At 46.1% G+C, this 14,063-nt stretch overlaps 1 protein-coding gene across 3 annotated transcripts in view; it reads right to left on the bottom strand.

The window, feature by feature from the left end:
* LOC116386004 (vang-like protein 1) overlaps positions 1-11,363 on the bottom strand; it is a 35,159-nt gene extending 23,796 nt beyond the window's left edge. For 2 of the 3 annotated variants that reach the window (XM_031851910.1, XM_031851913.1), the window contains exons 1-2: positions 11,226-11,363; positions 3,214-3,480 (exon numbers count right to left, since the gene is read on the bottom strand). In XM_031851910.1, the coding sequence (XP_031707770.1) occupies positions 3,214-3,284 (71 nt within the window). In that variant the 5' untranslated portion in view covers positions 3,285-3,480; positions 11,226-11,363. Of the gene's footprint in view, positions 1-3,213; positions 3,481-10,474; positions 10,558-11,225 lie in introns of all 3 variants that reach the window. The other variant, XM_031851911.1, reaches the window with a different exon arrangement.
* Between the last annotated feature and the right edge of the window lie 2,700 nt (positions 11,364-14,063).

Genomic DNA, 14,063 nt, shown 5'->3' with positions numbered 1-14,063 from the left:
CCCTTCAGCATGCTTCTGGGGTGATCGCACTGTGTGGAAACCTCGCTCCCAACACACTCACACACACACACACCTTTACCCACCACTCCCCCCCCTTTCCCACATCCTCTTCCTGCCTCATTAACATGCAGCCGGCTCGTTTGTATTCCAACAGCGCGCTCTGCTATGATTTGATTAATGGAATTTGACTTCCAGCGTGGATCCCTGAAACGGGTATGGCTTTTTTGGAACAGAGAGGATGGAGGGAGGGAGGAGGGGTCCTGTGAGGGCAGATGATGCCTGGCGAGCCGGGGCAGAGTCCCGCCAATTAGGCCCCGCAAGCGCCGTCTCCCTCCAACACCTGAGGACGAGTGTGGCTCGCGGTCGCGTTCTCTCCGCCTCACACGGAGGGAGGGCGATAGCAGGATGCCGCTGGAGAGGCAGAGCCAACTAGCGTGGCACGCCGGACCGTCTGTGGGCCAATTTGTTCTCTCCGTGGCTGGCAGGGCGACCCACACACCTGTGTGACACGCCGCTTTGTGTCAATGCGCCGGTGGACGGCTCGGCCTCAGCCAAATGGGTAGAGTCATGGAGCCAAATAAAAACTGAGCCACCACACACTCAGAGAGCGACTCCTCTGGTTGTATAGAAGTCTATGAGAAAATGACTGGAAAAGACGGGGTTGTACAACGTCGTCTGAACTTCGGGAATTCAATAGCGTAAGCATTCCGCCGAACCGCAAAGCTGTCCGTCATAGAAACGCGGTATCGCTTTAAATGTTTTGATGACCGAGCATATTTTTCAGAAAGTGTCTACTGGAGGACATTCCTAGTGTTGCACTTAAAAGTAGAAGAGAAATAGTTATATAGAGCAAGAAAAGGTGAGCTGAAATCGGATTTATACGACATGTATATGAATCGTATCATCCAGGAACCTCCAAATGGAATCATGACTGTGAATGAATTAGTTTAAATGACGTATCCAGCTCTATGTCGATGCTACGTGCTGCCCTATAATTGGAGTTCGACCAATCAAAGGAACCAATTTTCCACATGAGCAGCTGCTAATATGAGATTTACTATTTCACAATCATTTAAATACTCTAAACTGACAGAGTGAAGGAGCCGAGATTTGGGGAACTTTTGAGAGAAAGACTGAAGTAAAGTGACCCAATACAAATCTACCATGATCCTTAAAGTGGTTTGAATGGTTTCAAATCTCTAGTATGAGTACGAGTAAAATATGCAACTAAGATTTGTCAATGCCACTGCACCAACGAATATATATAAAACAAAAACATGGCAGCCACTTGGTGCTTCCAAGAGGCCGTGTGGTAATGGAATATTACAACCAGGGACTGAAAATCACATTAGCGTCCTTCCCTTCGCAGTTAATTGTGCAGCTCTGGATTCTGGCTGCTTCAAAAGTTCATGGGCATCAGTGTAATACCCACAACTACTGAAAAGACTGCTCTCTGGTGAGTTAGTGTTTTGCTCTGGTGCAACTGAACACGGTCAGAAGGGAATACAAATAACTTCTACGTGCAAATAAATAAATCGGTGTCATCAGCATACGTTTAGTCTCAGTATTTAGCAGGAAGTAACGTCCACAGACGTGGACAATAAAGGGACCATCATTTACCATAAACTCAGTTTTACAATGTTTACTGAGGGAATAAATGAACAGAGAAGGTTTCATAGACTTTTATACAATCAGACTTCTTTTTAAAGGAGCCTTTTCAGAGCCAGATGTTGCCGCTGGTCATTACTGAATAAGTATTTTGGACACCGGTTGAGTCTGACACAGGAGACGGGGGCAGAAAGCCAGCTATCCGAGGAAATAACTCCAAAAACCGTGCACCATCTGTTTATGAAAACCTAAGCCAATCCCATTCCATTCTTCTATTATTTTCTGACAAATGATGTAGAGATTGACTCACAAATATGCACAGATACAAACAAAACTAGACGATGATGTCACTGTGTGATTATTTGTATGTGATCACGCTCCACCGTGCATCTGTTCCTGACATCAGTGTAATTAGACGACAGTGATGCAGAGCTGCCTCACGCGTGGAACCCCATCGGAGTAAATCACCTTCATACAACGACGGCAAAGGGGTTTCAAAGGCGAAAAAATCTTTTTTCCCTCTTTTTTAGATGGAATTAGAGGACAGCCGGTGGCTTTGGCACAGACATGGTGCGAGCGGAGGAGCGGAAAAGACGCTTGGCGGGGATGCCCGTATGTTCATTTCCAATTTACTGTCACTCACTTAAAAGGCTTCAGAAAAACCCACTAACCTCCCCCCGTCTTTGATTCCAAATCAATGCGAGACCACTTTTGCTCTGCTCTTACTTTGAGCTACATGGGCACATTCCGGCCCCCGGGGAATGCCAGCGAGAGGGGGAACGAGTGATACGCCCGAGCCTACCCATCCTCAAGAGAGTAGCCAGGAATCCATTTAAGAAGGGGGAGGTGGAGAGAGGGGGGGCGATACAGAGGAGAGGTCAAGAGCGAACCAGAAAAGGGCAGCTGCTGCATTCATATCACGGCGGACACATGGGAGCAAAGAGTACGATGAGGGGAAAGGAAAGAGATAAAGAGGACAAGAGCGAGAGCGATACAGGGTGACAGAAAGCGTCCCACGACGTGAGACACAAAGTTCCTTAAACGGCAACAGGTGGCGGTGAGAGCGGCAGCGTAGAACTGAGAGAGATATATGGCCGGAAAAAAAAGCAAGAGGGAGCAAGTGACAAGGGAGGGGCCGTCGTGGGAACAGGAGCCTCCTCTCATGTCCTCTCAGGGCTCTCAGCGTGTCCGCCGAGCCATCAGTCAGCCGGCCCTCTCCGGCACCTGTCTCCCGCCGCCTTCCTGAGGCCTGTCAACCACGGCCATTTCCCTGCTGACAGACCAATGCGCCGACACAAGCTGTGGGGCTCCGCGCATATGCCAGGAAGACGGAGACACACGGGGGGGCGGGATCACATGGGTGGAGAGGGAGAGGAGGAAGTAGAAATCCAGGGATGAGAAAGGGAATAAAGAGGAACTGACTGAGAATAAATGTTTCTGGTTCTTGTTTCAGCCATATTGTAGTTTTTTATCTGTTCTAAGAATCCAACTCTGTTGCGTTACGTGACTCACAGTTGGAGCATTTCTTTGACTCGGATGGAAATCAGTACAAAAATGAACAACAGGAGGGAACAGAATTATCGACGGAGCAGGATTTAGTCTTACCCGTGCCTGTGGGATCCCCGGGAGCGTCCGGAGTAGTAGGAGTAGCCCGAGTAGGTGGACTCCGTGTCCATGGCAGCGCAGTCCCGCCCGGGCAGCCGGGATCGGGGGGGTTTGAAGCGGAAGGCTGCTCGGCTGGTTCCGCTGGCTAGGCGCAGCGGGCTGTCGCCGAGCTCGGAGGCGATGGGCCGGCTCGCTCACGAGGCGAGCGAGCTGTCGGCGGTCGGGCTTGAAAGCGACCCTGGGGGCGCCCGGTGAGGAAACATCAACCTGGATGGGAAACGAGGAGGAGACATGCGAGTTTGAAATGTCCGGGAAGCCGGCCCACATCTGACTGCTAGAGACAGGAGGAGCCAACGAGACGGCGTCTAGAATAAAGAACATTACACAATCACCCCTTTCTTTCTCATCACTTCTTTTATCAGTGTGTATTCATTAGCACCCCTCATGCATACATCCTGCAGTAACAACACTCTGTCACAGCTCTCAGGAGGTTACAGCTGAGCGTTCCACATTAAGGAATCACTGCTGCCGTGAAACAGCAATTTGCTCTTATTCCCACACGGCCCGACGACTGTTGTTCAGAGGCACTTCTTAAGTCTCTGTCAGAGACACAGCAAACTATTTAAGCCTGACACGACGAATGTGGCGGGAGTGCGATGAAGATAAAAGCCCTCTTTCTTGTTTGTCCCAGGAGAAGTTCCTGATGGAGGTGGGGAGGGGTTGCCAGTTGGGGAGCGAATCTGGGACTCGTGACGGCAGAGCTGCTCCCAACTATGCGTCGTCTTGTTCTTCCAGCATTTAATAAACAGTTGATTGCATCAGTGTGAATACAACACCCAAACTATCCCTTTAACTCTTCATTACTACGCTCCAGAGCCCAACCGTCACAGCAGCAGAGGACGGCATTAATGAAAAAAATGGCATCACTTGTGGCTAGAACACTTGAAATTAATGAAAGTGAAGCAGTGAAGCGCTACGTGATGTCTTCACCAACACTTCTACACAACCCCAGGATGTTTCCGGTCAGAGGCTTGGATAACGTTTGCAATCCCAAAATGTTCCAGCTTTCTTGGGACTGAAAATTGATTTTGGTGAAATTCATTATTATCAGTTGTATCTATGAAATAGACATGCAGAGGCATGTATTGTATCATGGAAAGCAAACGTTATTAACGGATTAGTCAAACACCAGAAATCTAATCTATTGCAATTATGATTGCAAAAGATTAGATTACAGTGTGACAAGAGTGACTTGTTCTCCGTTTCATATCATAAGAAATCTGATATTTGTTTGAAAATGTGCCGATTGGCACTTTGTCTACGAAACCAGTGCAAAGCTAACTTCGTGGTTGGCCAAGAAAAATGAATCATCTCTTTAGTAGTCTAAACAATAATTAGAATGTGGATTACACATTAGACGTGCTACAGTTCAGACGTGAACACCACCCATCCAGGAACTAAATGCATGCAACAGATCTCCCTTTAAATGCATTTCACTAACGTTTTGAAGCGTCTCCAGCTGGACGGACGCTTTTATCCACTCGATAACGCTGTGATTGCATGAGTTATTATTCCTGGCTGCCGCAGGGGAATTTCGTTGGGGCGATTGGACCCTACATCAAGTCATTCCCACTAAAATCATTCTTCCCTCCAGAGAGGATCAAGGCAGAGGTGGTTTGTACGACAAACGTGAAAGATGAGACCAATGCTGCTCGGATTAAAAGTATCTGATTAACTGCACGAAAAGGGGGAGAGAGAGGAAGAGTGAGTCACGGGTAGCTGGAGGCTCGCCGTAAACATCTATACCTGCGTGACACACTCTCAGACAGCCCTGGGCGGGATGGAAAACATTGAGTGTGAAATGTAGTTTCGAGACTTAACTCAAAAGGAACTAAATCAAAATTCTGCTCAGATAAAACTCCCTTCCCCTGAACATGTGCAGTCTGAGCCGGGGTTAAACATCCATAACGGAGGGGAGGGGAGGAATAGACGATATTATAACCACAGGGCTCAACATTTGCTTAACGTTATTTATCTACAGTGTTAGGGGAAGTTCGAACTCATTCCTAACTATCTGCATCAGTCATCCAGAGTGCTCTAGATCTAAACTCTCAGGACAGGCTTCCAGCACCACAGGATTTATGGCTGATTTATAGCTCCGCCATTTTCTACAGTGTATAATCACCTGAAGGTGAGAATCGTTGCGTTTTCGCCGGCTTAGAATTAACCATTTCATATCTACATACGGAGCGGGTCGCCACGTTTCTACAGGAGCCCAGAACGGACAAATCAAACACTGTAGTTCTCCTACACACAGATGGCGCTCGATTCTACGCACTGCACCTTTAAAAAGGTTCGTCCAACACAAGACACATGTGGAGCTAAATCCAAGTCAAAAGTTTTGATTTGAAAAAAAAATTTTAACCTGAAAGTTCAAGTTGTGGTCTTGAACATTGAAAAATACAGCAATGTATTCAAAATAAAAATAAGTGAATGAAAAGTTTTTTCCCATATACACCCATGCTTTTTCTGTGTTCACAACTCCAGGTAAAAAAATTAAAAAAACAGTCAGTTAGCCAGATTTAGTGCACAATCCTTATCTGCCAATTTGAAGGGAAACACGCTTCACTTGGTCACAAAACGTCTCGTCTGACCCAGTTCTGTGGCGTCGGCACATGTGCGGGACGCCTCTGTTGTGTGTGCGCAGGCTTGCGCGACTGTCACAGGCGGCTGGAAATGCTTTGAAGGTTGCGCAACCGTATATTTGGATATGCTCGTGTGCAAATCATTTTTAAATGCCTGAATCATCCTCGCAAGGTGACAAATCCTCCCTCGACTGGTTCTCCGTAGTCGCACCGCCAGCCAGCAGCTTCTGATCCTACTGAATACTTCAGGTGCAGTGGGGTTTTTCCAAACGCCATTTAAATGGTAATTCAGATATGGAAAAAGTTTAAAGCACTGAAACTATCTGGGTGCCATTTAACGCTAATGGGGGGAACTATGTATGATTAAACAAAAACAACGACACAACAATACATTCTAAACATGTGGGGGGTTTATTACATGGTAGCTGGATTGGGCCCCTGGGCCCTGTGGTTTGAGGACCCTGGTTTACAAGGACCCTGGTGGGCACTGCTCCCGCTCTACCGCAGGAATTCACCCATGGAATAATGACTGCTGAGTAAGCTGGACACAGTCACAGAGGCATTCCCATCACCTGCTTTAATCCTCTTAAAAGCGAAGGGCACGTGGCTAAATGAGGGATTAATGGGGTGAATGAGTGCGTGGTCCAGGTTCAGCCAGAGTGCAGCCTCGACGAAAGAGAGCTGCTCGGTTAAAGTCCGATTGATTGATTAGTTCCTCTGTAGTGCGTTTCCTCAAAAACACACAAGACAAGCAGCAGTCAGTCAGTGTCTCCCCACATCCTGGCTCTGAGGTCTATGTTGAAGTGGAACAGGATCCGCGGGTGTTCTCACATGTGGTTTCTGCCTTTTCCGCGCCAGAGAAAATTGGTAAGCGGAACCATTTCAAGTTTGCGGCGCTGAAATAGGAATCCCCCAGCGATGGGGGAGGGGGGGAGGGAGTCAGGGGGTCCTGGCAGGTTCCTTCGCAGTAATCCAAGACCCCTGCTGAGCAGCCGGCTTGTCTGTTTGCGCTGGCAAACGCCAGGCGACGAGCGGAGCGGGAGAGGAGGAAGGGCAACATTATCGCAGCAATCATGAAGCACGGAGGGCACAGTCTCTCGCATGAGAACGTGAATCATTGTTCGGGGTGGGGGGGGGAGCTTCTCTGTGCCAAACCCTCTGCCAAATTCCTCCATGTAACACAAGAAGTACAAGAAGCAGGAAAACAAAAAAAACACACACAGGCTAACAGGTGAGCGCCGACTCCAGGATAAACATCCCGCGGCCTGAGCTGGGGATGTAAACAAACAACCCGAGGAAACACTTCTATCTCGGAGAGCAGAGCTGGAGCAAAGTCGCACTGGAGCCGCGAGACATATGCTGTCAGCCGCCGCAAATCAGCTCTGCTCGGCCTTTCACGTCACGTCCAATAAAGGGAGTCGGCGCCGCCACTTGGCGAGACTCGATTATCAGCAGCTCAGGTGGATGGATTGAAATACTGACCCCCGGACTACGGCGGTGTGTAGTGTAACACATCAAGCATCGCTAGTCTCAGTAGGCTCATTCACCGGCGCAGTCACGCGGTCTGAAGTCACTGAACCGCCCCGGTAAACTGACCCCTGAAGACGAGCTTACTGTGCGAGTAGGTCAAGCGAGGAGCAGCAGGAGTACTCCCGGGTTCCCCGTGCAGAGCGGAAAATTAAGCAGCCAATGAACCAGATGAGGTGCTCCGTTATGTTTTCAGCATAACATGAGAACATATGGAGCAGACGGACGGGGTTTTACGAAACTGGAAGCAAACACAGACTCCAGCCCACTCTGCTTTTCTGAAAGATGAACTGTATGGCCCCCCCCATGTAGCTCATTCACACTCAGCAGTGATTAATCCTGAAATCCCACTGCCTCTGATTACCAATTACAACAGTTTCTCTTCCTGATAATAATAATAATAATCCAACTGAACCAAAGCCAAAAAGAGACGATCGTTCAGGAAATGGAGCACTGCCAGTTTGAGCAAAGATGCTATTAAAAGCTCAGGTATTTAGAGCTAATGGTGAGTATACGACCTATGTTTACCCAACATGGGATGATAAATTGGGGATTATTAAATGACTTAATCTGGATAACTAGGCTGTGAGATTTTCCCTGCCTTTTGACACAGTCTGTTAAAAAAAGATCTGTTTTTTGTCACCCGCAGAAACGAAGCCTGCTCCGTTAAACCCATCAGCATGCAGCTCGTTCGCCGACACCTCTCCCTCTCCCTCTCGCCTCACCCCTCCCTCTCGCCTCACCCCTCCCTCCGTAACCATGGCTCTGCCTCTATTATCGCCCTGATAACAAAAGAGACAAAACAGGCATCACGCTCGGTGATGACTTCGCGCCAGCTCGAGAGAAGGTAACTCTGTCATGAGACATGCCGGGACACGAGGGCACGTTAGAGCCCCCCCGGTCACATGCTCGTTGCGTTCCTGTCCACGACTGAGCAAACGAGGGGTCATTAATTCTGTGGAATTCAATTAACATTCCCCAGCGTCACCGAATTTAGCCCCTCGGATATCCTGTGAGGTAACACGGACGCAGAGAAACACAATTGAGGCAGGAAAACAGCAGCAAATCCAGAGTATTAGCATTTAAAGAGATTATTAAAGTGTGCTCGTCATTGACTGAAAAGATCATTAGCATGCACCTTGCACCTGTGCAGTGTTGATTACAGACAGCTCTCAGTAACAGGTACGTCTGACTAACACTGACTCAGACCCTTGTGCTTGAATCACATGTTGGCCTTTTACCCGTTGCATTTTTGGTGCTGGTGTTCCTAGGCAACCACAACAGGCTGAACCCGAGCGGTCAGTAGACGGACCGGCCGCTAATGATCGCATGAGCTGGAGTGAGGTTCTCTAGGTTTTTCAGACCCCCTCAGATAAAATCAAGACGACTGCGTTGGCAAATGGAGACCATTAAAAAGTACGCAGAATTAGCTTTAACAGTTCTTAATGATTCTCAGGGCAAGTTCTGGAGATATAAGGAGCCTTTTTTAATGATTTCTGAGTGGAATTATGGACTTTTATTGGCAATGGTCATGTGAGATAATGGTATCTTCAGAAAGCAGGGAAATGACACTGATTGAGTGCCTGTTTCCTCCCAAGAGATGAACTTTTCTCATCTTTTTGTCCTAATACAGCACAGAAGAAGACAAAAATGTGGTCTATTTTGATGCAACCGGCCGTAAAGGCCAAAAAGTCCAACAGTGACAGAGTTGACCTATTCATGAAATGGAGATAAAGGGCAGAATAAGATCATCATAGCAATAACAAGCCCTGACTGGAATAACTCTATAACTAAAGAAATACATTTGAGTTCAATATCTTGAATATGTTCACTTTAGCACTTATTATATAATTTATAACCGACATTAACATACATGTTGTGAGCTCTGTAAGCAAGCAACACACCCACGTAGCTCACCGCGCTCAAGCACACATCTGACAGCTCGACAGCTGTCGTCATCGCGACCGATGCTGTCGCGCAAAACCACCACCACCACTTTTCTGGGACGGAATAGAGAAGAATCCACGCAGAGCCCACAAATGGAAATCTCATCCAGAGCAGACAAGTCGTCATGATAATGAGGGTCTTGCATAATTTATGGGGCGGAAGAAACATTTGTTGTTACCATTTAATGTCTGTCTGGGAACGTCAAACCACGTTAGCATGCAGCTTTTGCTCAGACATCTATTATATTTGATTATATTACAGTGTTCCTTCGGCAATCTATTTTACTCACAGTAGTTATATACGTTGTAATATTTCAGCACTTCGGAAAGGACAATACATAGATTATTTTGACTTGCTTCTCAAATATGAGGATTTGCTTCTGCTATACCAATGTAAATACATCTCAGCTTTGGTCAGCTGGTAGTGGGCCAGTCAAGACAATGACAACATCCCAGCATTGTCGATTTATCGTATGACATAAGGACATGACTTTAATCCTCTTCGCTGACATCGGTACAGCCCGTTGTGTTTACATGAGAATAAAAAGCAGGGATTTCCCTACCACTATAAGAGGATTTTTATATTTTCACAAGTGCACTCTTTGAAAGAGTGCACTTTCATTATCAGTGGTCTTAAAATGACAATATTATTTATCGCAATTGTTTCTGGGACAATGTATCATCCAACAAAAGTACAACAGGCTTAGTTGGTAGGACAAAACCAACAATCTTTGGTTTTTACTATTTGACATTTTATAGTTAGACTATTACCAAGATAAGCATATTAATCTTAAATATCCAATATTAAACAACACCACAAAATTATATGTTGTTGGTTTCATCATGCAACGTTTATTTAAGGATTTTTTTTTTTTTTTGTGTTTTGACAAAAATTACGTTATTAATTAGACGTCACCGGACTGAGCACGTGCTACGGGAGCACCTGCTTTAGCCTCTTTTGACCAATTTCACATGGCGCTAACTACCTTATGAACCATTTTAATAAAAATAAAATAGGCTGCTGAGCTGAACTGTGGTTCTTAACTGTGGACAGTCAACCAAAAAGGATTGTTATATTAAGCGTAGAATCATTTAAGCAGAGGAAAGTAGGCTATATGAGGTGAGAAATAGGTCCCACTTTACCTGTCGTCACTTCTCTGTCTGGTGGAGCTCCAGAGCCGGTTTACCCGCCCAGCTCCTACCTGTGACCCGTCAAGCTGGCGGACCTAGAGGCAGGAAAGTCCCTGGTTACACCGTGGCCTCTGGAAGCCCCCCTCTTCCTCTTCCTCACCTCAGTAACCTATTAGTGCGACTACTTGAGAAACCAAAGCACGCCACGGTGTACAATGTATCCGTCCGCGGCAACTCCGCCGCAGGTTACAGTTTACAGCTGAGCTGCGGTGCACCAGCCGGGGTAATGCGGCTCCAGTCAACCGAATGAAACATAGTTGACTTTTCTTTTTTTTTACTGTGTCGCGGTGGCTGTGTGACTTTATTGTTGAGAGAGGCGTTATTAAAAAAAAAACGTCTATTCGCACAAACTGCACAAAATACGGTTAACTTTGCCAGTATGGTGGCTGTGCGTCGGTCCGACCGCAGTTTGAGGGCATTCTAACGAAGTTGAAAGCGTTCCCTTTGATACAGGTAGGGGAGACAGCAAGGGCGTGTTCACAAGTCTTTAGGAAAACCACGTTCAGCCCAACACCGAACCACAACCTTTGTTCCGAGTGTATACAGAAACAAGTAGAGACTGTAATGCACATGTCTGAGGGCTCCACGAGTCAACACAGGGCATTATAACATGTAAGCTTCACGCACTACTGAGCCCACACACGAACATCTGCAGAATACATATGACCGACAGTATCACCAGCGGTACTGGAGCGGAACTCACCCTTTATCGGCGGAGATATCACTCCCGTAGTCGGGTCATTTATCCGGAGGTTAGTGTCACAGTTTTCTCCCCCGGAGCACACGGTAGGAATACAGTAGGAAGCAGCCCCTGGTGACCGTAGGAATCACCCCGGCAGTCAGGAATTTCACAGGGGGGCAGTGCTTCTCGGCGCACGGGTGGGGTGGGGGGTGTAGTATGGACACGTGGCGCTAGGGGGCGCGTGTTCAACACGTGAAGCCCCTGCCAATGTCACAAGTGAACCTGCTGCATGTTGAGTTGGTTCATTACAGTAATGTGTTGTATACAGGGGCAGTAGAGATTCTCAGAGTGGGCACCAAATATAGCACACTAAAATAGAAGCTTATATATTTAAATATTCTGCTTTGAATACTTGTTTCTACATCTTATATCCACAAAGTGTAAGTTTCATATCGGCTAGGTTCCAAACTAGTTGTGATGTCTCAAAACCATACAAACATACAACAGCATCATAGTTTAATGTATACAAAAACACGTTACTCTTAAAGTTCACTCATGTGGACAAAATTCAGACGAATAAAAGACCCCAAAATGATATGCAGGTGTCCATCTTTTTAACCCATAATCCACCACTGTTTTGACCTATGACCTTTGTGTGCCAAATGGGCTGGAATAAAAAACTCATCTAAAAGAACAAAAAGCCCTGCAGTACTCCAAGGTGACATGTATAGATACTGTTGTAATCCTTTTTGTCAATGCTGATGATTTGTGATCTATTATCTCCCAAAGATGTCGCCCTAAACAAGCAGATGGGAGCCCCGATATCACACGTCAGCGATCAATAAAACTGTTGGAGCATCTTCTGTCCTCTCTCCACTTGTGTCAGTCAGATCAGAAGCACACACGTTACAATATGAAACTAAAAAACTGTTAAAAAGCTCCATCTATTCTCTCGTTCACTCAAGCAAAGGGAGTGTTTTTGTCACGGCTCGTGAAGCTGAACAAGGTAAACAGTTACCAGTGAACCAAACACTCACTCGCTCAGCGATAGCAATCTGACCTGGACACAGTCAGTGAAGGAGACACAATGCAGTCACTGAGGCCTTCAAGCATCCTAACATCTAAAAAACGAAATGAATGAATAAATGCATGACATGAAATGCAGGAAAGTGTCTCCTATAGAACAGATTAGGACAGAAATATATGCTCATTAGGGTTAGGAGATCAATACCACTCTCCTGTAAATGTGATATATATACAGCCAGCGGCAAGTTAGCTTAGCTTAGCATTAAGACTGGATCTCGTGTAATTCTGTGATTCTAAAATGCTCATTTATTGCTTTGATGTGAAATCCTGGGTTTAAAGGAATAAATGTCAAAACCGAGTTCTCACAGCCAGAGCAGTCGAGATGCTGCGCCCCGATTGGCTGACAGCATCAGTTGGCATTCGTTAGAATAACATTTAAAAAACTACTTTTGAAGAGTTCTTCCTCTTAGAATGTAATCACAGAAACTACATTTTAACACGCGGGCATAACATCCAATCCCTACACCGGTGCACCTTTAACCTCCATGAGTCCATCGGGTTCAATAAAGATAACACAAAATCAATTAAAACAGATATCGCCACCGATTGATTTCACATTACTCTGCTGCTGATGCTGTTGACCACTATAGTGTCACCAGACAAAAGAGAGAGGGGGGGGTCTCAGACCAGTTCATTCCCACTCCAAACACACACGGACATTCAAACCGCAAGGCAACAGATGCCTCCAGCAATTACACGGCTGTATATGAATCAATATTTTGTCTTCCTTTGTACGCACACACACACACACATACACACACCCCTCCAGAACACAATGGAGGTCATGACTGGGACACGACCCCTGTCCCCTCCTCATGGAGAGCTAAATAAACACCAATGCTGGTGTCAAGGATGGGGGATGTGTGTTTTAATCTCTTTCAATATTTCTATATAGGCTTCAAATGTATGAAATATACAGATATGAACACTGATGATATTTAAATACATGTTATTAAGACTTTAGAATTCAGCAGTGGTTGTATTTACAAATTTAAAAAAGGACTATTTAATAATAACATACTTGTTGTTTTGTTATATTAAACATGTTTTTCATGCACATGATTCCGTGTCAGAATCTGTGCGTCAGCAGCCGTTTAGCGCCGTATGATAAGTGCGCCACCACGTGGCACTTTGCCGCTATTACACGGGCTGGAAGCTTGAAAGGGCGCATCGTCGCTCCTCGTCCCGCAGACAGATGAACGCTTGCTGTTTTACACCTCAAATGTTTTCAAATTAAAATTGGATCATAACGTCATTTGTGTTGATCACGTGTCAATCTGCTTGTTTGTTCATTTTTTCAATCATTTCAGCTTGATTAGAAGTTTTTTTAAAGTTCATTATTAAGACGTGATTAATTAATAAAAGTCAATGCGTCTAACAAAATAGTTTAATACCCGGATGTGCGAATCAATCAGCTGCAGTGAAAGCGGGGAAATCAGATTACACGGCTGAACGCCGGCGCCAGGTGTACCCCACGCGCGTCGTGTGACGGCGAGAAAAAAGCAGCACGTGCTGTCCCATTTTTTGTGTGTGTTTTCCTTCACGTTTTATTCAAAGTGGGAAGCGCGCGCGCGCAGATGGCCCCCTATTGAAGAAAAGCGAGGTGGGGGCCCCGGAGATCAATTCAATTTGGTGTCCGGAAGATGGATGGATTCCTCCCCAAAGACACGGAGTTTATGAGTTTAGAGGGTTTTTTGGTAAATAGGGGGGAAAAATGAAAGCGCGTAAAAATGAAGACGAAGTGGGAAGAGATGCGGTTTATGAGACCACACA

The sequence above is a fragment of the Anarrhichthys ocellatus genome, unplaced genomic scaffold, assembly GCF_004355925.1.
Source record: "Anarrhichthys ocellatus isolate YVR2014 unplaced genomic scaffold, GSC_Weel_1.0 scaffold12, whole genome shotgun sequence".
In the NCBI taxonomy this organism is placed as follows: domain Eukaryota; kingdom Metazoa; phylum Chordata; class Actinopteri; order Perciformes; family Anarhichadidae; genus Anarrhichthys; species Anarrhichthys ocellatus.
This window is presented reverse-complemented; position numbering and strand designations above follow the sequence as displayed.